At 31.4% G+C, this 27,597-nt stretch overlaps 3 protein-coding genes across 3 annotated transcripts in view; all 3 read left to right on the top strand.

The window, feature by feature from the left end:
• LOC21393154 (GDSL esterase/lipase At2g04570) overlaps nucleotides 1–1,337 on the top strand; it is a 6,214-nt gene extending 4,877 nt beyond the window's left edge. Inside the window, exon 3 of the mRNA XM_024174647.1 lies at nucleotides 1,093–1,337. Within this exon, the coding sequence (XP_024030415.1) occupies nucleotides 1,093–1,286 (194 nt within the window). The 3' untranslated portion in view covers nucleotides 1,287–1,337. The remainder of the gene's footprint in view (nucleotides 1–1,092) is intronic.
• Nucleotides 1,338–12,896: 11,559 nt separating this feature from the next.
• Nucleotides 12,897–13,490, top strand: LOC21393153. Its single transcript, XM_010111929.2, has one exon. The coding sequence runs from the start codon at nucleotides 12,897–12,899 to the stop codon at nucleotides 13,488–13,490; it is 594 nt and encodes a 197-aa protein (XP_010110231.2).
• Nucleotides 13,491–19,565: 6,075 nt separating this feature from the next.
• Nucleotides 19,566–26,760, top strand: LOC21393152 (centromere/kinetochore protein zw10 homolog). Its single transcript, XM_024174641.1, has 14 exons — nucleotides 19,566–20,270; nucleotides 20,403–20,540; nucleotides 20,781–20,954; nucleotides 21,402–21,560; nucleotides 22,410–22,643; nucleotides 22,735–22,866; nucleotides 22,979–23,071; nucleotides 24,405–24,500; nucleotides 24,819–24,947; nucleotides 25,045–25,122; nucleotides 25,231–25,389; nucleotides 25,513–25,663; nucleotides 25,775–25,857; nucleotides 26,343–26,760. Exons 1-14 carry the CDS (start codon nucleotides 19,710–19,712, stop codon nucleotides 26,424–26,426), a joined length of 2,271 nt encoding a protein of 756 aa, XP_024030409.1. The 5' UTR covers nucleotides 19,566–19,709; the 3' UTR covers nucleotides 26,427–26,760.
• The last annotated feature ends 837 nt before the right edge of the window (nucleotides 26,761–27,597 follow it).

The raw sequence follows: 27,597 nt of genomic DNA, 5'->3' as shown, positions 1-27,597 counted from the left end.
AACTGAAATATTATTATATTCTATATCATAATTATATTATATATTATATAATAATTATTATATTATATTATATTACATTGTATACATTATATTAATTATATTGATATATAAAATATTAGTTATATATATCATGAGGGTAATTTTGTCAACATGAAAATATTCATGTTCCATTTCATAGTATTCTTAAAATTACAACTAAATAAATAAATCAACTTTCTTTTCTATTTCATTACCATTATCATTCCCATTCTCATTACTATTACCACTCTCTCACTGTAACCGACGCACTTTATGTATCTACCTCTCTCATTCTAATCAAACAAGATTGTTTTTGTTGATGAATAAATATACTTTAATTGTTGTACCCTTAGCCAATTAAACACATAATTTTGTCTGACACAAGACTGTTCATGACATGCTTGCTATTGGTCATCTTATGATAATTGCTCCGAAAATTCACAAATTCTTTTACTACATATGTTTAAGAAGAATTTATGATAAGATAGCCATAATTCAGAATTATCAGAATCAAATTTTTTTAAATTTCTTTTTTTTAATCTAATTTGACTCCAAAGCATCCGAGTCTTATTAACAAGGTAACTTTTCATACCCTAATATAAATTTAAAAGTTCAAAATTTTATACTATAAAAGAAATGTCTTCTAATAATTATATAAGACATAATTTTGAATCATCAAATCAGTCATCAACATGTTTAGTTTGTAGGTTCGAACAGAAAGTTTTGAACATAACATTAAATTTTTTAAAGAGAAAATATTGTAATAAAAAGATTTAAATTGTGATTATGAGGTATTTCTACATTTTAGAACTATAGTCTACGATATGGTTTTTTTTCGTACTTCTTAAACTAATATTGACGGAGAAAATGTTGCTAATTATCATCAACATTTTTATCGTTGATGATTATAATTCTTATCATATTGTTTACAGAAAACTTATTTTATATATATATATATAAATCTTATATAAATATTGATCAAAGATGAACTCTAACTATGTTTTTGTTGTAGCTAGACATATATATATATATATATATCGTAGGGCTAAAATGTTGTCGTTTATGTATTGGCAGGATTTGAAGTCGCCTCAGTGGCATGTTGTGCGACAGGAATGTTCGAGATGGGTTATGCATGCAACCGAAACAACATGTTCACCTGCACAGATGCAAACAAGTACGTCTTCTGGGATTCCTTCCATCCCACAGAGAAAACAAGTCATATCATCTCAGAGTATCTCGTCAAGCACGCTCTCGCTGTGTTTCTTTAATTGATATTATTTGCATATAGCTACCGTTTTATATATATGTTTTTATTATAGCATATAAATTATGATTTTAGTTTCTGCACTCGCGGATTATTTTTATGTATCCAAAATTTCGAAGAAAGTTAGCTTTTCTTCCTATATTTCTTCGTAGAGCTTCAGCTAGGTTGTTGTTATGCGTATGAAATTGATGTTTCCATAATTCCTATTTAATTATATATATATTTGTTCTTAACTAGGATAAAAATTAAGCCCTATATATTATGATTTGCTATTTTGAAAAGATCCTACGCGCGCGCGCATATATATATATATATATATATATATATATATATATATATTTAAGGGGAGAAAAGATCCTATATATGATGTGAGCATTTCACTGCAAGAATGTTAAAAAAATATTACGTTTAATTTCATAATGTCCCTAACTTTGTACTTTATTTCAACATATATCTTCTAAACTTAAAAAAAAAGGTTCATTTTCATCTCTTGAAATATGTACCCTAGTTCAAAATATCCCCTACATTTATAAGACTAGCAAACTAATGACATGATACTACTTATGTTTTTATAAATGCCCCTCAAATTATTGATTTTAAGTCAATTTACTCCTGAATTATTACTTTTGTGTCAACTTGTCCCTAACTTTTTAAAAGATCAAGGATCAAGTTGATATAAAATCAATGGTTTATGGGGTATTTATATAAAAACATTAATTCAGGGGGTGTTTGAAATGAACTCTTTTTAAAATGAGGGGCATCATGTTGAAACAAGACACAAAGGGGGGCATTTATGAAATTATTAATGTAGTATTAGCTGCTTTTTTTTGGGACTAATTCATTTGTTTGGAATTAAAAAAACAAAATGTTCTATCAATAGTACTTTTAAATATCAGATTTTAATGAGGAATAAACTTTAACAATTGATCTTCCTGTACTTTAAGCCTTGTAACGATGTGCTATTCAAACTTCAATTTGTCTAATCCATTCCCCTTGAAGATTGAAATTGTAACAAAAATGCACCTTCCATTGGTCATCTTTTAGATGGAAATGACTTGTGTTAAGCTTGGATGTGTGACTCTGAATGTGTGATTAATTTTATTTTCTTGGAGAAATATTAAAGCTTAGTTGATGAAAATAAAACATTCCAAAAACTATTAGCAACCTCAATCAAAATGCCCAACATAAAATCTTTTCAAAGACAAAATTAAGAAAAAAGAGCCCTAAAATCAATGCTGCTGAGCCCATTCTTATTCTTTCACAAGTACAATGCATTTAAACCCGATGGGAAATATTTCGTTTCGTTGGTTCGAATTACAATTCAAGTTTTTACTATAGTGTTCTCTCTTATCTAAATTCATTTTTCAACTAGAGTTGAAAACAAAAACAAACGGGCCAATATTTAGAGGGTCACAAAGTGTGGGTGAAGTTAATTCCCTTTCCTTTAGAACAAAAAAAAAATTACGAGAGCAAATTAGAGAAAATGGCACACGAATAATTATTGGATTGATCCTTGTCATCTCAAAAGAGCTCACTCAATGCCAGGTATTCCAAAATATTAGGTTGTATAGAGAATTTATGAATCACCGGGGAGATCTCATTTGTAAGCACATGATGTTGGTATCTTTCGTAGATTGGTGATCATCTTAGCGTAGAAGAAGTTAAAGGTTGCCAAGAGGTAGAGAAGGGTGAGGAGAACATATTCGAACTCTTTTTCCCCAAGATTAGAAGGAACTATGCTGAAGCCTAAGGATATGACATTCGGTAATTGAAAGGCCGACCAAACTCATAATTATGTGGGCTAAGAGCCTACCACTTATGCACCACGTTTATGCAAAGGAAGTTGCATATGGATCCATCTCGATAAGTAGATCAGACTGATGGAAGGGATTCAATTCTGAATGAATGAGGTGGTGAGCATTCCGATGTCAAAAGTAGCTTGGTGCCATGGAACTCACCACAAAATCGTGCTCCCCTCGACCCTTAACCCCGACGCGATAGACGGTATGAGATCTCATAAGCTGCGTTTGGAACAAAGATCCGTGCCATTATTCAGACCATAGTTCGTGGGTCGTTATAATATTTTTTCTTACAAAAAATACACGTAAACTGAGAATGATTCTGAATCCATGAACCAAACATCCTGATAGTTTCTCAATTTCGTGACAAGCTCACCTCGATTCTCGTGTTATTATGCCCCCTATTTCTTTTTTTTTTTTACATTGTAGGTGTTTCTACTTAATTTGTTGATTTTTGGACAAAAAGTATGTAGCTATGTAAGGTGAATCTTAGGGGACGTTTGGAAGAGGGATTTATGCCATGATTCGAATCATAGTTCGTGGCTCGCTACAGTATTTTGTCTCACAAAAAATACACATAAAATGAGAATAGTTTTGAATCATGATTCTGAATATATGAACTAAAATGTTCCATTAATGTTAATCAAAATCTAGTCAACATTTTCATATGTGCCACCAACTTTTGAATTAAGCGCTCTGACGAGATTTGACGTTATGTTCGAGACGAGTTTTTTATTGGATATTCCAGTAACCTACCGCTGGTAATGCAACAGACTTCTCCTTTGTAAAAGCTTCTTTTCTTTAACAAAAATTATAGTCTGATTTAATTCTCTCAAAAATCCTAACAATAATAACAATTTACTTTGAAGAACATAATGTATTTTGGAAAGAGTTTTTGAGAAATGTAAATATATATATATATTTAAGTAGAGAACACATTTGAAAAACGCTACTTCAATTAGGAATATTCGAGAAAAATTAATTTACCATGCAAAACTGAAAAAAGTAAGATTGAACAAATGATAAGTAGATCATATTTAAGAGGGAAACAAAGGATGTTGGTGCAGACAAATCAAATATAAAATTATTGGCGTTACATATAATTAGAAGAAAGTAAGTAAGGTCATGTTTGAGAAAATTATTTCAGCGAAGGAGTTAGAAAAGAAAACATCTATAAAAGCCACATTTGACAAACTAAAGGTTTGTTTGATAAGGGTTTAAATTGAACTTTTTGAGTTTGAACTTGGTGTGAGGTTTTGTGGGGTTGGAATCTAGTTCAAACCTTGAGAATCTGAGGATTTAGGTTCAAAAATCCTTTTATTTTTTTAGAATCCTAGGTTTTAAAATGTCATATTAAAAGTTCAAATCCTTTTTTACTTTTTACAAAATAAATACGGGTTTAAACCTGAATCTGGGTTCAAACCCTTTGAACCCTCTAACCAAATGACTCCTAACTTTTTTAAGAATGGATAGAAAAGGAAATATTTAAAGGTGGACATTGTTGAGAAAATTATTTTAATATGGACAAATTTGAAACAAACAAGATTTAAATGAAACACATTTAAAATATGAGATTTCAGAAGGTAAGAAGCTAAAAAGAAAGGAATGACTACAGGAAAAAGAAAAGCTCAAAACAACGGAAAAGAATGAACAGTAAAAAAATGAAACCTTCTTCTATATAGGATAAAAACAAAAGATTTAATGGAGACAAATTAGAGAAAAAATTACTTCGAGGTACTTATCAAAAAATAGTATTTGAACGCTGCAAGAAAAGCAAGTTTAAATAATTACAATAAGTATTTTTGAGGCCACATTTAAAAATTAGTATATATATATATATTTTTTAGCGGATTGCAGAATGAAATTTTGCTTCTTGACACATTTTACAAAAGTTACTTTAATAGAGCATATTAAAAATTAATGAGGCACATTTAAAAATGTTTCGAAAACAAATAAAAAATATCTGAAAGCATGTTTCAATCAACAAAAAATATTATTTATTAAGGATTTTTTTTTTTGTATTCTCCGTACTTTTAAGAACACCGGTAAGAATGTAACATTTTATTTATCTCCAAAGGAATTACACGACATGTTTTAAAAGCACAAATCCTAATATGTTGGCCAGTGATGGTGTTTCCAAAAATAGGAAATCTTAGCCGTCATCCACACAAATCTAACAATACATAAAAAAATCAAAGGACTCTTCCCTAAAGTTGACACATAGCGACTCTCCTTCTCTCTTTTTTTCCTTTTTTCTATCTTTACTTTGTATCTTTATATTTTTGTATTTTTTAAACGTTTTGTATTTTTTTTTATTTTTTTGTTTTGTGAATTTTTTTTCACAGTTTAATTGTCTATGTAAGTGTTTTAAAAATATTTTTTTTCTCATTTTACACCTATGAAAGTAATTTTTTTTACATGTGTTTTTACTTTTTTTTGTTTATCAATGACTAAAATAAATTTTTTAAATGTGTCCCTACTTAGTTTTTGCATAATTCATGTTATATCAAAAGTTTTTTTACACATTTTTTTATAGTGCTCCTACATAGCACTTTTTAAACTCTCACGTGGTAGCCCCTGATATTTTATTTACTTTTTTATTTTTATTTTTTATAACTGCTATATTCTTTTATTTTTTATTTTATGTTGCTTTGCTCTTATTTTATATTTTTTTCAATTACTCTTTTATAGTTTAATCTTTTTAACGACTATATATACATCTAATTCAACATTTAACATATATAAAAGCAGCCAAATAGACTTGGCTACTAAGGAGGCCACGTGTTGGCCTCCTCTTTCTTCTTCTTTTTTTCCTTTTTTTTTTAATTTTTCCTCTTTTTCTTTTCTTTTTTTTAATTTTTAATTTTTTTCTTGTTTTCTTTTGTTTATTGTCTTTTTTACTTTTTCCTTAATGTTCTTTGAAAGTTTTCTTTTCTTTTACAATATCTCTTTTTTGAAATATTTTCTCTTTTTTACTTCCTTTTTATTAAAATAATTTCTATTAAATATGTCCACACTTTTTTTTGTCAAAATTTAATTTTTTTAACTTTTCCTCTTTTATTATTTTAATCTTTTTTTTTATTTTTTCTTCTGTTCTTTTGCTTATTGACTTTTTTCTCCTAACATTTTTTGACCATTACATTTTTTTTTTTTACAATATACATCTTTGAAATACTTTTTTTAATTAAAATAATTCCTTTTAATTGTCTCCATATTTAAGTTTTTTCTTTTTTTTTTTTGTCAAAAACTCTTGTATAACTTTAATTTTTTTAATATTAATATGATTTTTTAAAGTATTTTTTTCTCTTACTCTAGTTAATGAACTTAACTTCTGAAGATGCTATTATTTTGATACGGATCAAACTCACAAAGGTATTCCTCACAAACTAGTAATAATAATAATAAATAAATAAAAACTCTATAAAACAAACAAGGAAATGAACTATTCGAATCCTTTTCATTTGCCTACGTCTTCAAGAAAATATTACTTAAAAAATTGATATATCGTTTCTGGCTTACAAAAATTGGAAGAAAAGAAGATATTGAAAGGTTTCTAATTGTAGATTTTCATTACTTTTCTAGATTTTTCTTGATGGTAGTTTTTTAAAATAAAATAAAAATTGTGTGGATGACAACTAGAATTTCTTATTTTTGGAAATGCCATCTTTGACTGACGAGGTCAACGGGGCCACGGGATGGATGGTCACTGAAAGGAGGCGAACGGTGAAATGAAGAATGAAGGACTAGGGTTTGAACAACTTATGAGACTTCCATTTGAATCAATTTCTATAAAATTTAATTGCAGTGACTATTGTATTTTATATTGTTATTAAGACGAGGGTTTTATTTTTTTTCCTTTAACGGATGTAAAGTTTAGAATGACCGCATACCTACTAAAAAAATTTGTCACTCTAATGTTAAAAGAGGTTTCTTTAATAGGTACTGAAAAAATAAATTATAAAAAATGTTCTTTTTCAATTATTAGATTTGTATTAAAAATTTTATGTTTACTTTTATAATTGTGATCAGAAATTGACCCTACAAGAAGGGAGATCCTACTAAAAAAAGACCCTTAATATTAATTCTCAAACTCTAATAATATATTAACATCCCATTATTACCTAAGTAAATCGTCAAATCAGATCCTTTCGATCACTATTGATTGTAAAAACACTATATACAAATGTTATAAAATACTAGCACGTTGAATAGCCTTTGTTTATTATGCATAAAAAGTAAATATTAATTATGAGTTTCTTGATAGATCTTGCAATAACAAACTACTAAGGGGTTGTTTTTTTACATTTTTGAGTTAGGATGATTTAAGTGATGATTTTAAGTTGAGTTTAACTTAAGTTGAAGTTGTAATTTGAGTTTCTGTTTGGATGTGCACATTTAAATTATGATTTGAATTGAGAATCTTTTGAATTTGTATATGGATGGGTCAAAACTTAAATTTGTATTTAGATAGTATTTTAATAAAAACACAATGGTGATGAAAAATTTTAATAGGGTATATGGGTGGGGTTTTATTTGTCTTTTCGTCGTGAATGTATAGGAAAAAAAATCATCTCAATCAGAATTAAAACGAAAAAGTTATGACATTTTTAAGAATATAAAAAATATTGTTCATTAACTTGAGTTTGAGTTTATGAGCTCGAGTTGAAGGAGAAACTTAAGGCCCGTTTAGTTCGCTGATTCGAGTTTTTAATTCGAGTTGAGATGTGATTTTATGTGAGAGCTTTTTACTGTAGCAAAAAAGTTAGATGTAATTGTTTGTGAGAGCTTTTTACTGTAGTAAAACTCGAATTCTAAACTCGAATCAGCGAAATGAACGGGGACTCTGAGTTTAACCCCAAACTCGAGCTCAAACTCAAATTTTACAAAAAAAATATGAACTTGAATAAAATTGTAATTTGAGTTCAAACTTTTTTTGAATTTCGTTGCAAAAGAACAACCCCTAAAAAATCTATATTGTGATATATATTTTTTTATATTTTTTTAATCTAACGTAATTTTAACCGTATCTAATTATTAGAATGTGACCTTACGGCTCGGTAGAGAAACTCTCATATTAATGCATCACATAAATTTGGAACCAAATTTCAGCCAAAAATCTCTTGTCTAGCAGCACAATTCATGAATTCAGAAAATAAAAATTCCAGAGAGAAATTTTGACTTTCAACTAGATTGATGCACGTTGAGCATGATTTCCAACATTCTAGAGCTTTCTTAATGGGATTTTACATTTGACATGGAGTAATTTGTCCCTTATCTCTTAATGAAATGCTTGTTTCATCATATAAGATAAAAGGATGCGTCCTTCTTTGAAATTTCCAAACTATTGATATCGAAATAATAATCTACACACCAGTGGCCACGTTTGTGCAACTCTTTTTGGACTTGTCAATGCATAATAAGAGAATTATGAAATGATGCATTTTGGACCACATCCTCGTATGAACATTTTTTCTAGGAACAATCGGCCAAACGAAATACTAAACAGTTTAAAAGCAATTTCAGACGTCAAGTAAATATGCTTAAAGTTGAATTGTGCCCTCGTTCTTTTTACCACTCAAATTTTTTTTTTACAGTATTTTTTTTTTTACAAAAATTCAAATGCAATTATCTTATTATAGTGTTTTCTCTCAAATAAAAAGTTTAAGTTGTGATTTGAATTTAAATTTTCACAATAAGAATTGTTCATTTTCATTGTCCTGTTGTTTTAACTATTGTATATTACTTTTTCAATGGACTAATTTAGGAACGGGAGCATCTAAGCGTTGAAGAATTAATCTAACTATAAAAATTTCGAGCTGTACACATAGTGAAAAAATAACAGTTGCTACCATAAAAATTTCTCAAATTGAAATGCACGACATTTTTTCACATCATTTTATTATTATTATTATTCTGCAATCTCGTTGTAGATTTTGTATAAATAGTTGGGCAATAATTACAAATAGGGAAATTAGATTAACGCCTGAATATTTTGCATGTCTTCTAAATGTATCCTTGTTCTCCACGACTCAGATCACAACTCAAATTCTTTTATTATAATGTTTTCTCTCATAAAATTCAAATTAACCTCTTTATTATAGTATTTTCCTTCATATAAAAAAATTTTAGTTGTGACTTAAATTGTAAAAAGAACACAACTTTGCTACAGTCTCATTTTCAGTTAATTAAACAAAAAAAAAAGAAACTTAAGGCATCACCTACCTCCCATAGTCTCAATTAGAGCTGAAAATTCGGGCCTCCCGGCCCGGCCCGGCCCGAAAGGGTAGTTCGGGCCATGCCGGCCCGGCCCGAAGTTTTAATCGGCCCGACCCGGCCTGGAGTTTTAATCAAGCCGGGCCGGACCGGCCCTAAAAAACTTTCTATAGGCCCAGCCTGGCCCTAAGGCCCGACGGGCCTAGGGCCGGGCTATTTCGGGCCGGCCCGGCTCGGTCCAAGCATGATTTATAACAAATTTTAAAAAAGATAGTGAAATTTATAATACTAGTGAATATTGTAAAATTTTAATGGAATAAGACTTTATTTATGTAATTATAACTGCCCCATTAAAAATCTTACTAAGAAAAATCCATTGGGATAAAACCTTGGTAAGCAAAAAAGAGTGCAGTATTATTTTCATAGTTATAATTTATATATACTTAAGAAACAAAAATATCTAACTGCCTGCTACACTACTCCCGGCATCAGAAGCGTCATCATCAATGTATAAGTTTTGAAATTAATCGATTAAATATTTGTCTTCGGCTGTGTGTTACATTCGCAAAGAAGCATTTTCCCAATCTTTTAGACATATTAGCACCTCAACCATTTCTGGAGTCAACAAAGTCCTTCTGTCTTCAGCGGTAATATTACCGTTGGGCCAAAAACAAAAAAAATAAAAATTAGGACTTTGGGCCATTTCGGGCCATTCGGGCTCTCTGGGCCAGGCTTGGGCCGCCTGCGGGCCTGAAATTATGGCCCAGCCCGGCCCTAGACTAGGGCTGGGCCGGGCTCGGACTTGTACGGATTCGGGCCGGGCCCAGACCCGGGCCCACAGTAACGGGCTTCAGGCCGGCCCGTCTAGCCCGGTCCAAATTTTCAGCACTAGTCCTAGTCACTCTAGTGAGTAGCTGGAGTCCCACAGTGTTTGTGATTGTGAACACAAAAAGAACATAAAATCGTAAGAAAATACCTTGATACCAAGAATGAAAATATCGGCATCAGTAGAAATATCAGTACTCCAATTTTATAGAAATATTGGATAAAATATCAAAAAAACTTACGGAAATGACAGAAATTTACGTTAGAACATATTTTTAATACTTTCTGATAGCATCAACATTAAAAGATACATAAATAAACAAGTTTTTCATTAAAAAAAATAAAATCTTCATACATATTACATTTCTTAATACTAAAAGGAAATTTTATGAAGCTCAAACATGGTCGGGATCAGATCTTAATTCAAATAATATTGGTACTATGATATATTATTTGAATAATGTCGATCATAGTTATGAACGTGCCACATGAAGGTTTGTTGATCCATTCCCACTATATTTTTATGAATTAGAAACTGTGAATTTCTCCAATCATTTGCGTGAGATGGTAGTGGTATGTTTCGATGAGGATAATTTAAAATTCCATACCTATCATAAAAATTATGATTATATGGATAATGAATGTTAGGAATCTCTTAGAAGAGCTGCAATAATTGAAAGCCAAATTTATCGATTGTAAACTCATGAAAAGATTATCTTTATCAGAGGTTTGCATTCTTGATATTCCTTGCTTTCCTTACTCGATGACAAAAGAAATAATGCAAGAAAACATATATTATAAAGCAAATTAAAAAAAAAACCTTTTAAAATTTTCATTTTTGATATCACCGAAATTTCTCGATATTATGTCCCAATTACTCTATATGCAAACCGATATCGATATTTTGACTAATATTTACCGATATTTTTAATATTTTACTGATATTGATGTTATAGTGGAAAAAAATTTCCGAACCCTCAAAATCTGAAATTTCCACTGAAATTTCGGCAGAATTTTTGTCCATGCTTGATACTTCAAGTTGCGATTTTCAGTGATTAGCAAAAAAAATATATATATATATATATATATTTTGCGATTTTCGGCCTTCTTTCCAAGGGAAAGTTTTCGTTTATATTACTAATTATTTTTTTAGTGTATACTTACTTTATAAAAGCCATTTTTTCTTCTCTTTATACGGATTTTTAATTTTACATTTTTAACTATGAATTATTCAAGTAAGTAATTTCAAATATATCTATATTTACTTATATTTTCTTTTCGGTTGCACTCTCATCTACAATTTATTGCTTAAATAAAACTACTTTAATTTATCTCAATTTAAATAATTCTCTTACATAGATGTGACCCTTATAAAACTTTATATTTTTTTCCTTGTAACCTCTTAAATACTATTTTTCTACCCCCATAAATAATCCACTCTCTAATTTGTTCATATAAAAACTTTGTTTTCATTTTAAGTGCAGCTCTACTTATTAAGTCAATAAAAAATAAATTAATTTTTTTTTATAAAAAAATAACACATTGAATACAGACACATAATTCGTGCTTTCAACTAGTTTATAGATAAGAGATGTCAATATGTCATACACCATTCGACATAACATCTACTTGGATATTACCCGTTCACTTCGCTGATTCGAATTTAGAATTCGAGTTTTTCTACAGTAAAAAGCTTTCACAAACAATCACATCTAACTTTTTTGCTACAGTCAAAAATTCTCACATAAAATTGAGTTTTTCTACAGTAAAAAACTTTCACAAACAATCACATCTAACTTTTTTGCTACAGTCAAAAGTTCTCACATAAAATTGAGTTTTTCTACAGTAAAAAGCTTTCACAAACAATCACATCTAACTTTTTTGCTACAGTAGAAAGCTCTCACATAAAATCATATGCGAAATATTTTCAAGCATAAATAAAATCAAATGGAGTTTGTGCAAAATTCCTCGTTCACTTCGCTGATTCGAGTTGAGATGTGATTTTATGTGAGAGCTTTTTACTGTAGCAAAAAAGTTAGATGTGATTGTTTGTGAGAGCTTTTTACTGTAGAAAAATTCAAATTCTAAACTCGAATCAGCGAAGTGAACAGGGCTATGTTTTGTGACAAAAATTGTTACTTGAACCGCAATTAAAAAAAAAAAAAATCCAACTACGAATAGAAAAAATTACGCTTGATATTGCTTTTCCTCCCACCAAAATTGACGTTGTTTCTCTCTCCAAAGATACAAAAATCAAGGAATATCCGTTTTATGAGAAATATAAAGTTAGAATTTGCGTTCTGTCGCTACAAATTTATGACACTAGATTGTATTTGTCCTATTTGTCCAAGAGATTAAGCGGAAAAATAACACCGAAAGCTACAAGAAAAATGTTTACTTTCCACATCTTTGAATTGGAAATTCTTTGAAAAGATTTTATAATTATCTCCTATAATAAACTCACCAATTATGTGTTTACTTGCTTGAAAAGTATACTCCCAAGTCCCGAAAGCTAATATTAAGACGTCATCCCACAAGTAATACATATATTTTTCTTTCCCAGCTTTCTCATTTTCCACGAAACTGATGATGCAAAAAAAGACAAAACCAAGATAAAAAGAAGAATTCCATCTTTAAAAATGTCAAACCGCAATAAAATACAGGCTTCTTCTTCACCTTCAACATTCAAACAAAGCACCCCAATATTCCCATTTCATTCAAAACCCAAAACCAAGAAAGAAGAAAGAAAACAATCCCAGAAAACAGAAGCCATTAAAATGCCCGTGAAGAAGCTCTACAAGAGAGGGAAAGTTCACCCTTCGTCTCCTTCACCCTCCATAGATCACTTGGCCTTGCTTCCTTATGCAATTCTGCCCTTAATCGCGGCGCTTTCCGACGAAGATAAGCGGGTTTTGGCCTACCTCATTTCATGGTCCAACAAAGAAGATTATGGTGATTTCGGTGGCAAAAACGACAACAATAATAATATTAATTCAGGACTGCATCCGTTTAACTGTGACTGTTTTGGGTGTTACACGAGATTCTGGGCACGATGGAATTCTTCGCCGAATCGTCAGCTTATACATGATATTATCGAGGCTTATGAAGAGGAATTGGCTAAGAAAAAGAAGATCAAGGATGGGAAGATGAAGAGAAGTCAGAGAAAGAAGAAAAATATCAGCAGAATTTGTGATGAGCCGAGAGATGATATTTCTGTTAAAGAAGAAAAGGTTGATGAAGAATCGGTGGATTTGAGAGGAAATGTTGAAGTTAGTGGTGAAGATGGTCAAGTTGAAACAGAGAAGGGGACTTTCAGGAGGCTTTTGAGTTTGATTGGAGAGAACTTTTCTGGTTTGTGGAATATGGGTTAGTTTCAATTCTTTGATATTTTCTTTCTTTTTTCTTTTGTTTTCTGACCCTATTATAACTTGTACATGATCGTCATTTTGTTTATGTTTTAGAAAGTTGGAATTGTTCATAAGATGGTGGGATGAAATTTTAGGTCTCTTTTTTCTGTTCTTTCCTTTTTTTCCCACTTTTTTTGTGGTTGAGTTATGAAGTTAGTAAAAACATCTGTATTTAACAGTTCTGAATTTGATTTAAGTTCCCGTTCAGTCTAAATGCTCTATATCTGCTTCACTTTTTAAGGCTTATGATACTTTAGTAATGCTTCTATGGGCGATGTTTCCGCTATTGGGATTCCATTTATCAAAATGGTTCATCCACTATTTCACCTCCTTGGAAAGGAAAAAAAGAGAGATAAAACCAAAAGCCTCAATTACCTTGATGTTAATGTTCTGTTTTACTCTATATATATTTTCAGGGATGCTAAATTTATGCCATGTTTAGAATTGATTTTATTTTTATTTTTTACGTTTTTCAAGAAAAAAAATAAAAATATTTTTAAAATAGTGTTTGGTGTAATAAAGACAAAAAAAGAAATGAAAATGATTTTTTAGTTTAGTGTAAAATGAGAGAGAAATAAAAAATGACTTTTATACGTTTTTTATTTTTTGTTTTCAGACATTAATGAGTTTTTTTATATTGAAAATAATTTCTTGATAAAATTACCAAACGTATTTTTAAAAATAATTTTTATTTGAGATTAAAAATATTTTTATTTTCATAAAAAAATAAAATTATTTTAAAATGAGTTCTAAACGCGTCCTAAAAATTTTTTTTTTTCTTGAAAAGGTGACAAATTGTGTTTCTTAAAATATAATGAGAACGCCACATTTTGACTAAACACATGGGGATCTCTTGTATTTTTCCAAGAAAAATACTAGTACTACGATGTTAATTATCACATGTTATCGTCACTTTATAATCTGATTATTACTTTGAAACTCTAGTCTTTGTTGGTTCTTTTCTCGGTACTTAATGATTTTTTTGTGATTATTTATTATCTTATACCTTTCGATTTGAGTTTAACAAAAATATATAGGGAATTTCTTTGGAATTCTCTCTTTTTAAGAATAACAGTCTTTTTTCTTATCGACCGGTAGATCTGTATTATTTTTTTAATTTGATTTGACTTTTGAGCACATTTTAACTAAAAAAGAGAAAACACTATAAAATTTTCCTAAAATTTATACATTCGTTTGATGAACTACTTATTTTGAACACCTGGACAATGATTCAACTCTTTAAAAGATTGTCACCAACTACCTCAGGACTAATAAAATCGTCATTTAAGTTGTTGAAATTAGCATTCGGGGAGAGTATAAATTTACTATAGTATATATTTTCATATTGAGAAAAATGTATGTTTGTGTTGTCTTATATAGAAAGTGGATTAAGATATGAAATGGTTTATATACATAGAAAGACTTAAGATTTAATAGGTTAATCTTTTGGGTCAAGTTGGGCTCCTAAAGTATGTTGGGTCAGTTTCACATGTAGTGTCTCCCTTATGTGTATGCATGAGATGAATCTGATGTGCCTTGGGTCACAAATCACGATGGTGGAAAAAATTTCGTGAACGCTTGAGGTGGACCTTCCCTCTACGGTAACGCAGGGCCATAAGCGTTGTGGAGACCTCGAGGTTGTTGTGCAGACCATGAAATGCAAAGATGCGATGAAGAGCACAAGGTAGTGAGATCTCCATGTAACGTAATAGAGGTGTGATGGAGGATCCAATAGATGGAATGGTTATCGTTCAAAAGGGGTTGTGGTACTTCGTTTGAAGAGAAATTGTTAAGGGTGCGAACAAAGTCCCACATTGGCAACAAATGAGAGCTATAATGGGTTTATAAGGGAGTCCGCTACTCCACTCATTAGGTTAACCTTTTGAGTTGGAACCACAATCTCTTATGGTGGAGCCCATGGTCCTAACAAGTGGTGTCAGAGACGATGGTTCGTACATGGTCAAGCGATCACACTCGGTTGCTGTTGCAGGTGCGGATGGTGGAGCATTTGGTGGACTCGCATGATTTCGGTTCTCTTTCCCATGCTCGAGTTGACTCTCATTTGGAGTGTGATACTTGAATGTGCAGGCTACTAGAAATTTTGGTTCAAAGGAGAGCTCGGTAAATACACACATAAGGAGGAGATTGTTGAGAAAAGTGCATGTGTGTGTTATCCCACATAAAAAATGGATAAAGATGTAAAATAATTTATGTACCTAGAATGACTCAAAACCTAATAAATTAACTTTTAAAGTCAAATTATGTTTGAGTCAATTTTATATATGATATCTCCCCAACCGACTGGTCATGTAAGTTGTTTGAAATTGTCAAAGGTCAAGTTCTTTAGGGGTCGAAAGGGACTCCATGGAAAAAAGTTCCAATTTTCTTATGCAGATAATTGACTTTTCTGCGTCTAGAAAACACAAATTTTCAAGCTTTTAATGTTTGCCACTTGGACCAAGGAATTCGTAATGAATTCGTTATGTTAAGAGATTCTGTGCCCTTTTCTTCATGATAAATGTTTACGAGAACTTCATAAAAAATAAGAAATTACGTGGTGGAGGGGGCAAAGTAGGTTGAGTTCGTAATGCCATTGTTTTAGACCTGAAAAATTCAAGAACAAATAATTGTATGGAGATTCGAACTTCAAAACGATGTTGTGCGTTTCTTTAGAATGTAATTATGGACTTTGTTATCCCAACTTTGGTTACATAAGGGAATTTTGAGAATGCCCCTTAAAAGGGATGACTTTCGCATTTTATCCACCCTGACATTTGAGCTTTTAATTTATACCGTTTTAACGAACTAGTTAAAGATGAACAGTACATATTTTATTAAAATTGCAAAGTAATCTATAAGGCTATGTTTGGTAGCTTGTATTGTATTGTGTTATATTGTGTTGTATTATCATAATATAATACTGTATTTGGTATCATAACATATTATATAAGAGGTCAAAATGTAAAATTTTAAAACGTTTAGGGTTAAAATGTAATTTTTCAAAAATTTTGGAGTTTAAAAATAATTCTTTAAAAGTTTTAGGGTCAAAATGTAATTTAAAAAATATTAGGGTCAAAATGTAATTTAAACAATATTAGGGTCAAAATGTAATTTTTAGAAAATATAAATTTGCATTATACCCCCTCAATTTTTAAATAATTATAGGCTCTAGCATAACTTTATGTTGGCCTGACCTCGACCTCTAGTGGCGTCCAACCCTGACATGAATCATAGATCCGCTATAAATACAATACAATATGCCAAAAATGAGCCGTATTTAATAATACGACATAAATCATATTAATTTACTATTCGTATTAATTTATACAATGTGATGATCACACCAAATATCATATTAATATACTATTATCCAATACGTTTCTCTTATACAATCAAATAAACACCTCTAAGTCCGTAACAACCCGTCTTATGTAGCCGTACTTAACTACTTAGTTATATCATTTAACTAACTTAGAATTTGCAAAACACTTTTTTTAAATCTTAAATAGCCTAACTCAAAATAAAAACTTGAAGTATTTAAGAAGTATTTCTATTTGTCTTGTCATAATTTGGTCTAAAGTCGTACATCGCACAATCTCAGTCCTAAAATATACATAATTTACTTAAAATAATAACGATGATACAACAATATTGAAGTCATAAATAACAAAACATAAATTAATAGAAAGAAATGCGTAGGGATCAATATGCAATTCAATCCAAAACTATTAGATCAGAAAAATCTTAATCCGTTATTAATCTAATTTTTTTTCAATCAAATCTAAACTATCGGATTTTCCCCAATGAATTTCATGAATGCTACAGATTTAAGCGTTTAAAGTTAATAAGCATCTTGAATGCCCATTTTTTCTTTATTAAAAAGTCATGAATTGTAATAAACCCAATAAAACTCAAAATTCTAGTTTGTTAACTCAATTAATTATGACAAACTAATTTACACATATTGATAGGACTACGGATTCCATGAACCCATACTTATAAGATACAATCAACAGTGATGAGTACATAAAATACAAAACTAAACTACAGACACTTGTACATAACAATACGTACACTTTTCTGTACAAAAATACAGATAACAATTGAAATAAGTACTAATAAATCCTAACGTCAGAAATCTGAAATAGAAAAAGTTATGAGATTGAGTGCTAACTAAACATTATTAAGCTGACCTGAAGATTACAATAGAAATAACATTTAACATGATCCATCCCATTTAATTTTTTTTAGAATGTTTTCATCTTCAGAGTTTTGCCTCAGGCACTTGGCAAAACCTCATTCATAAAATTAACAAAGTTAGAGTTAGCATTGTTGATAGTTGATGTGAAATATTTTGATTAAAATGGCCCCTAATTTAGATAAAAACACAGGAGTTTCACTGCGATATAAAACGTTCAGATAATTTAGCCTAGTTTGTTTTACTAGTTTGAATTCGTGTTTAGTAAACACTCAGTCTGAATTATATTTTTTGTTTGAACTCAATTAAATTGTCTAATTTAGAATTTAAATCCCTATGAAGTTCAACCGTTCAAACCATTTTTAAATAGTAAAAAGGTGTCAATTCTCTCTTCTTTTTACACCTACCAAACACAAATTTAAATTTTATTCTCTATTTAGATTTAAATTTTAACTGTACATCCATACACTAATTCAAACTATAATTTTAACTACACAGTTTGAATTTTTCTATTCAAATAAAAACAAGTTCAAATCAACAAAATTCAAATCAGCAAACTAAACTATGACTTATTTTAAAAAATGGGGATAATTTTAAATTTAACCTCTGAATAATAGATATTGGGAGAAAATCTAAAAAATATTTCATCAATTTTGTCTAAATATAACTTTTATCCCCGAGTTTTATAAATCCAAAAGGTATTCATTGTGTTTTCAACTCATACAAAAAGTATCTATTCTTTTAACTTTTTAGGTTTACTTTTTTTAAAATGATCAAATTGTCTTGAGTATCTTATATACTGTCCAAATTTATGCTGAGTTATATCAACTTTCAAACACTCCTATTAAATTTTCTTATTCTTTTTTCTTTTTAAGTAAACATCTTAAGAAAATTAACACACCTTTTTGGACAATTTTTTGTTTTTTGCATTTTAACAAGAAAGTGATTTTTTTTTATTAAAAAGAGATGTAATTCTATTTGGCAAAATATGACAAATTTATTTACTAATTTGAGGTGAAAAGTGTATTTCCCAATACTTCTACGTGACAAAAAATTTACTTCTTTTTTTAAGATTTCACTTTCTTATTAAAATCGAAAAAAACTTATTTAAATTAGTGCTGTAAATTTTCTAAGAGAGCCAAATTGGTGCTGTAATTTTTTTAAAAAAGAAAAAAATATAATAGGGGTGTTTAAAAGTTAGTATAGCCCAACACATATTTGAATATTATATAGTATATGAGATATTCAAGGACAATTTAGTCATTTTAAAAAAATAAACTAAAAAAGTTATACTTTTTGGTTATTTTTAAAAACACATGGAATATTTTTAAGATACTAGGGACTCCAACTCAAATTTTAATTTTACGGTATCAATTGATGTGACACGTGAGTTGTGATATTTTTATTAATAGATGTAATCTCTTTTATTAATTAACATGATAATATTTTAAACATTCATTAATATAAAAGTGACAACTCATATGCTAAATTAGTTAATACATGAAAATTAAAATTTAAGTTGGTGTTCTTAACATTACTCATATTTTTTTTTTATTTTAAAAAACTCAAGATAAAAGTTATATTTAGATAAAACTGAAGGAGTATTTTTTAGATTTTTTGAGAAAAAACACTATAAAATAATGAAAATTATAAATTTAAATACATAAAATAAACGGGTCATATCAAATCCACCTCAAGCTGATTTTGCTGCAACTTTGATATTTTCTTTTTTAATGAAACATCAATTTGTAAACATGTTCCGTCAATTTGGTGTATAAGCTCGGAGGCAAATTTTATACCATTTGTGCCCTTTTCCCATTACTTTTGCTCCTTCCCAAATTCCAACTCTACCCCTATGGCGTAATAAAAGTGTAAAACCACACTTCCGTCTCACCGCGTAAGAACACTCCGTCGGGAAAACCTGTCTCCATCATCTTCATCTCCTCCGGCGCACCAGAGCCGTCGGATTCACCCACGCCGAAAAAATGGACGCTCTCTTCGACTCAATCAACGTCCGGGACCTCCTCTCCGCCACCGACCTCAGCGATCCCACAACTCCCCTCTCCGCACCCGATCTCCGCCTCCTAATCCAGCGCCTCGAATCTCACTCCCTCCAGATCAAGTCCAAAATCCAATCCTACCTTGTTTCTCACCACCACGAGTTCTCAAACGTCTTCTCTCTCTGCAACGACGCCGTTTCGCGCTCCGGCAAGATCTCCGACAACGTCTCCGAACTCCTCAGCGCCGTCTCCGACCGTCCGATCGACGCCGAGATCTCGGACATCGTTAAGGAGATGAACGGGAAGATGAGGGAGGTGAGGGCGAAGCGTGAATTGTTGGAGTTGGTGAGGGTAATTGTGGAATTAAGCGAGAGGCTTAGTTCGGCGAGAGAGGCCCTGAGGAACGGACGGCTGAGATTTGCCGCCGACGAACTGAGGGAACTGAAGATGGCTCTTGGAACTTCCGATAATGATGATCGCGTGAATGAGAAAGAGCCGGTGGTGTACGGCTTGTTGAGGAAAGAGGGGTCCGATTGCTTCGAGGAGGTAAGAAAATGAATTTCTGTTTGTTTGCCGAGAAAGCTTGTTGTGTTGAATCAATTTGTTTGATCAACTTTTGGTGATTTTTATTTGAACTTCTGATTGTGTTTTTTAGAGGAATTCCATTTCGGTTTGTAGATTCAAGAGGCGCTTTTGAAGTTCATGGCAAATGCGGTGCAATTCGATCGCGAATCGAATGTAATTCGAGTTAAATACGTATTGGGCAACGCTGGAATTGACAGGATCGAGCTTCGTACAGTTTTAATGGCTTTAGATGTACGTTAACATTATTGCCTTGTATTCCTTTGCTTAAATTCAATGCAGCTTTTCATGTTTCCTCAAGTAGGTTGTCGCATGTTAAAATATAAAGGGAATCAATTTGTACAAATGGATTAAGCCATGAAATTATTGAATTCAGTAAAGGAGACTATAATGGTGGCAGAAATTCAAATGGCTAAGTGACGATCACGTTATGTTTCAGTAGTGAATTTACTTCTGAGTTTCTTTTTTGGTTAGGCGGTTGGCATTTTGGATTATGGGCTAGCGAAAGTAGCTGATTTGATGATCAAGAATGCCGTGCCTTTGGCTGTGAATTATGGATCCCCTGTATCATTTGTGGAAGAATTTGTCCAGGACGCTGAAGTAATGACTGGAGCCATGTTAAAGATAGTTCCATTACGTGAGCCAAAGGTAGATTATGCAATGCTGTTTCAAAGTTTTGATTGATTGCTTATTCTATTTTAACAATACTCTTAAGAGATGATATGAGTAGAACGTGTAATGTGCGGAAGAAAATTGTTGCTTGAAATTGGTTTTTATAAATTATATAAATGGTTTTACAAACAAAAATGATTCTGTGGACAATGGTCCAATAAATTCTTAAGAAATTGATGAAAACTTGAACCAAAAATGATTCTGCTAGTTGATCTGTAACAATGGTTCAGTAATTTTTTTGATTGTGGTGGGTACCAAAAGTGATTCTGCTAGTTGATCTATAGCAATGGTTTTGTTAACATTTTGGTTGTGGTTGGTACCAAAAATGGTTCTGTTAGTTGATCTCTGACAATAGTTTTATAAACATTCTTGTTGTAGTGGGTACTGTACTGAATGTTGTGAAACATTTTCTTCAATCTTCAGGCTGAGAATGAGGGTGAGACTATTTATTCAGGGATTATTCAGATAATCAGGTTTGTCTACAAACGCATATGCTTGGAAAACGGTTCTTGGATACGAAGTTTCGGAAGATTGACATGGCCAAGGATTTCAGATTTGATTATTTCTAATTTTCTTTCAAAGGTTTGGTCTTCTATTCTCGGAACTAAAGTGAGAGTTTGTTTACCCTCCTCTAAAGGATATATCAATCTGTACTTGTGAATATTTGTGTTTAATAGCGTTATAATTGATCCCTCCATTGTTGTTTAATAGTATTCCATTATGATACCTTTGTGTCAGCTACTGTTTTGTTGTAATAGCGTTCCATTCTTGAGGCATGCAAAGTTGCAGAAGCTAATGGAATGATTAGATCACTGCTGTTCTTTTACACTAAGTTTGTTAGTCACTATATGTGCAGCATATGTATGCGTTCTGTGGGTTGGTTGGTTTTCACTTTAACCACTTGTGAATATTTGTGTTTAACAGCATTGATATATATTTTATAATTGATCCCTGCATTGTTGTTTAATAGTATTCCATTATGATACCTTTGTGTCAGCTACTGTTTTGTTGTACTAGCGTTTCATTCTTGAGGCATGCAAAGTTGCAGGAGCTAATGGAATGTTTAGATCACTGCCGTTCTTTTACACCAAGTTTGTTAGTCACTATATGTGCAGCATATGTATGCGTTCTGTGGGTTGGTTGGTTTTCACTTTAGCCACATGGACTGTTATCTTATTTTTTATTTTTCTTTTTTTGTACAATATGGGATCATTATTCTGGACATCTGGTTATCTTGGATAGTTTACCTTTTTTTTTTTAAAAAAAAAAAAAGATAAATTTTGTTTTTAGATGTCTTGTCAGTGTACAATAGCATTGTAAGCGTGTAACTTATGATCTTTGAGTGGTTATTTTTAACATGGAGTAGAGATGTTCATTCTTGTCATGCATGTTTCTTGGGTTGAATACCCTAAGCTTGTTTTCTTGTTTCAGGTTGTGCCACAAGATGCGTCAAAACTTGCCGACTTTGAGAAGATCATTGAACGCACGTCTGAATTTGAGGCTGCTTTGAAGGAAATAACATATATTTCAACATCTGATGACAAGGGTAACAGATTAAGCGATTTCGCAGAAAATGTTGAGGTTCACTTTGCATCTAAGAAGAAGATGGAAATCTTGGCAAATGCTAGGAAATTGCTTCTTCAATGTGATTTTATAATTCCTAAGGTGAGTATCTAGTATCAGCCAGCGGCATTGATATTTTGATACTTTTGTAGTTATTTCTTTTTTAGCTTTAGAATAACGGAATTCTCTGCAGGAGTATACCAAGAATGATAAGATGGCCTTAAACAAGTCCGAACATGTTGTTCACTTGTTGTTTCTGTCAGAGAGGTGTGTGGTATCAAAAGCAGCTCTTCAACTGATGGAGCTTGTGCATCAGACGCTTAAGGTGAGAATGTCGAACTAACCTTATTGGATTCTGTTGGCAAATAATATCATGATCCGATATTGTTTTGAATGCAGCTATACTTAAAGGTTTCTCTGATTCTTTTTACGTACAGGATGTTTGCCTGTCATCCTCCAGAGTTGCTTTGGAATTCTATCATGCTGTCAGGGACATTTTACTTCTTTATGAAGTTGTCATTCCCGTCAAGGTTAGTTCTTGGAACATAGTGGCATAAGCAATGCTTCCCTGCCAAAAGTTATATTTTTCACTTTGGAGGATGGTCGCGAGGAGTATGTGTGCTTGCATATGAATTTGCTATGTGTAACAAATATTTGAGCCTACTTTGGAAAGGTTGGATTTCAAAGTTCTGTTCTGTTCCAAAATGATATTTTTCACGTTGATATCTTCTGAGAACGTTTCCAAAGATCTCTCATTAGATGTTCCAGAACGTTAGATGTTCTGAGACAATATGGAGTACAATAGGCACTTAATCACCGCAATATGTTACTATGACTACTATTTTAAAGGATTTTACCTAAGCAACATAAAAAATCCAGAGAAGAATACATTGGTAATTTCAAAGCATTCACTTGCTTTTCCTTCTGCTTGTAGACGTTCACATAAGTTTGTTTGAAGATAGTTGATTCCCTTTTTGAAAAAGCGAAGTACTTGTACTTGGAAACATATGGATATATATATATATGTGTGTGTGTGTGTGTGTATATATATATATGTATATTTATATATATTGAATTGGGAATTGCATGGGTACTCAATGAGTGAAATACGTTACTAAGATTGTATTTTAAAGGATTTTACCTAAACAACATAAAAAGTCCAGAGAAGAAAACATTGGTAATTTGAAAGCATTCACTTCCTCTTCCTTTTGCTTGAATGAAAATTGAACAAATATATATATATATATATATATTTCAATATACTACTAAAGAGTAATATATGTCTATATATTGAATTGGAGAGGTGCTATGGTTGTTAGGCTTTTTCTATGGTTTTGGGGTTAAGTTTTTTGCTTATCTCTGGGGTTCAGTTTGTTCTTTGTTTTCTTTCTTTTGTTATTCTGATGATTCCATATTCTCTTGATCTCTTCTATTGTACTGGTTTTAATTTAAGTTTCGTTTCTTATGCAACCAAAAAAAAAAAAAAAGGGTTTGTTTGAAGATAGCCTCATCTGTATTAATACATTTATAAAAGTCTCATTACTGGAAAGATAGAAATTGAGGTCATTTGTTAATTCTGGATTACTAAGCTTTTCATATGTGTATACGGAAATCACAAATCTAATGTCAAATTTTAGTTTTGTACTCTCTTTCTTTCTTTTTTCTTTTTCTTTTTTTTTTCTGGTTCTTTTTCAACTTAAGATATTTGTTCAGTTTGTAGCTTCGCCTGAAAATTTCAGTTCTTTTAACATAATCAGAGCTTATAAATACTTTGATGTATATCTTTGGTTCATTTTTCGTTATTTATTGGTATATGTAAACTCTTCTTCATTTTGTGGTAACCTTCCTGTTTCTCTTCTGAAGCTAGAAAGGCAGCTTGAAGGCGTCAACCATGCAGCCATTCTCATGCATAATGATTGCCTTTATCTATCTCAGGAGATACTTGGGCTTGCATATGAGGTATGCTTTAAGGACAATTGCATACTGTGCACACTCACACACCTGCACACACAGACACATAGATCTTTCTTTTCCGACCTGTTATCTTCCTACAGCACTCATATTTCCCGACTCCCCATAGCACACATAATATGCAAGGAATCCGCTTCATGGAACGGGGATTTGATACTTTCATCTTCCAGAATTCTTTTCTCCTAGTTGACATAAAGATCCTTATATAGTGCTGCATTAACTATCTTTTGGAATTTTACATTTGGATATTTCTATCAATTTTGATGCAAAGTTTGAGCTTATTCAAAATTTTTTTTTTTTTTTCAGTATCGCCCAGATTTCCAAAGTTCCATCAAGGAACATGCTATATTTGTGGATTTAGCTCCAAGATTTCAATTAATGGCAGAGGAGATGCTGCAGAGGCAAATTCAACTGGTTATCTACAATTTGAAAGAGGTGCAGTCATATTATTGGACCGATGTTCTTTAACCAATCAGCTAGTCTAAGTTTGAAATTTTCTGTCTATGCCACTGACAAATCCATTGGTTGTTAGGCGATAGATAGTGCAGATGGATTTCAGAATACCCATTTGAAGCAAGAATACGAATCTGCAAAATTTAGCATTGATCAGGTAGCGATGCTTTATTTGAGCGTTGTGTCTATTATTTGGGTCGTTCTTGCAATTGCCATTATTGTTTCTCAGTGACTGCTAATCATTGGCTGCATATATGTTGATCAGGTTGTTTTCATTCTAGAGAAAGTACATATCGTATGGGAACCACTGTTAATGGCTTCGACTTACAGGAGAAGCATGTGTATGGTTCTAGAGTCAGTTTTTTCTAGAATTACAAGAGACATACTGCTTATAGATGATATGGCAGCCGAAGAAACATTACAGGTACCTATCAATTAACAAAGTTATTTATTCCAATTTTGATGCTTATGCTTCAATTTTTTTGTTTTTTTTGTTTTAATGCTTTTGAATTTGATGTGATCTGATTTTTTCTTATTATGTCCATAGCTCCAAAGACTAATTCAACTGATGCTGGAAAACCTATCTTCTCTATTGGAATCACTAGCGGTTCACCGTCAAACGGAGAATTCACCAGAGAGTACAGCTCAAACACTTGATGATCTCATACCATCGTTGGTGAAGATACGTAAAGTGGCAGGCAGGTCTTCATAATGATGATAATTTATTTTTAATTGGTAGACAACTGGAAATGCTCTGCAACTAAAACCTAATATCCATCTTCCTTGCCTCTTTTTGTTTTTCCTTTCAGAATTGTTAGATATGCCTCTAAAATCAGTTACTGCAGCTTGGGAAAGCGGAGATTTGCTCAGGAGTGGTTTTACAGTAAAAGAGGTATGAACTGCCCTTGAGCACATACGTTTAAAAAAACAATACAAAAAAAAAAAAACAAAACAAAACAAAAAAAACAAAAACAAAAACACAAAAATCAAAAAATCAAAAACAAAACCAAACGAAAAACAAAACAAAATTCTTTTTTCTTTTTTTCCTTGTCTTCATTTTCTGTTTTAGGAAAAATTAATTTAAAACTTAGTTTGCTGTTCCGTAACTTTTTCTAAAAATATTTTCAGTTAGTTATCAGTAATCAATTTTAGTTGTAAAAGATCAGAAGATGGATGGAACAAAAAACCGTTGCGTGTCTTATTGTAGAAAGCTCAGCTATAAATCTGAGACTATCCAATGTAGAACCAAATTAACTTCATTAGGGACTGAACTCTCTTTTGATAAAATATCTTAAGATGTTCACCATTTTCTCATCCTTGTAGCATTTCATATTCTTTTGGTTTTCTTTTAATTGTGTTTCTTCTTCTTTTCTTCAGGTTCAAGATTTTGTCAAGGCCATATTTGCAGATTCTCCACTCAGGAAAGAATGCTTATGGAGATTAGAAAATGTTAGTTTTTAGAAGCTCCATTCTGTTTTTGCATACAACTAAGGATGGTAAAAGAAAAGGGTTTGGGTCGCGAAGATGATCTCTCGTTCCTTCTCATGCAATTGAACCAGTAGCCGAAGCAAAAGATGCACAGTAATCAGTATTCGTAGTTTTTGTTAGTCACGTATTTTATTTATGTCGAAAGGATTTCCTTCTCACCAACTTTATCTGTAAACTAAAACTATGTGATAGGGTTACAGCTTTCTTTTCTTTGTTTTGAAATGAGATGTAAAGAAGAGATGGGATCGGAGGGGGCAGGCACACAATTTTCCTAAAATGGTCTGCAAAATAAATCAAATTATATTCAGATACTGTTCACAGGTTAACTTTGGGATCCTTAGCATACCTAAAATAAATGTTTTGGTCTGTAAATTGCCAGGTCAAAATGCAATGGATTAAGGCATCGTTCGATTTGCGAATTTGAGTTTTCAATTTAAGTTGAAATGTAATATTTTTTTAGAGTTTTTAACTGTATAAGAAAAAATTAGATGCGACATTTTTAACTGTAAAAATCTAAAATTGAAAATTTATATCGGTGAAATTAATGAGGCCTTATAGTGCTTTCAATTTAGTAAAATCTGGTTAATTGTCTCATTTTGGTCAATCCTGATTTGTCTCTTAATTTGTTTGCCGAGTATTCATGATTTGACAAGCAAAACTGAAAAATAAATAAACAACACCTGAACAATAATTATCCAATATGGGACCTAAGATCAATAATTGACCAGCACTCGACAAAATTAATCTACATCAACGATGAGAGGGTGTTATGGCATACATATACTAATTTATTTATTTTTATTTTTTTTGCTCTGATGTACATATACTTATTTTATAAAGCATAGTGACGTTTGATTGGGAGTAATAGATATGGGAATGGAAGGCCATTACTTGGAGAGGTCTTTTTAATTGTTTAGTTTGGTTTTTTAACTTAAGAATTCCCGTTCCTATTGAATTATCATTCCATCAACTTATGAAATTGTCTTTCATAAATTAGACGTGTGTAAATATTTTTCCCATTCTAACCCCACAATTACACCACTACACAAGCATCTTTGGATGGAAGAAATGAGGGCGCAAGACTGGTCTAAAGGTAAAACTGACTTGACATATGGACATGAATGGTTATCTTCGTTACACGACG

The sequence above is a fragment of the Morus notabilis genome, unplaced genomic scaffold (genome assembly GCF_000414095.1).
Source record: "Morus notabilis unplaced genomic scaffold, ASM41409v2 Scaffold832, whole genome shotgun sequence".
NCBI lineage: Eukaryota > Viridiplantae > Streptophyta > Magnoliopsida > Rosales > Moraceae > Morus > Morus notabilis.
This window is presented reverse-complemented; position numbering and strand designations above follow the sequence as displayed.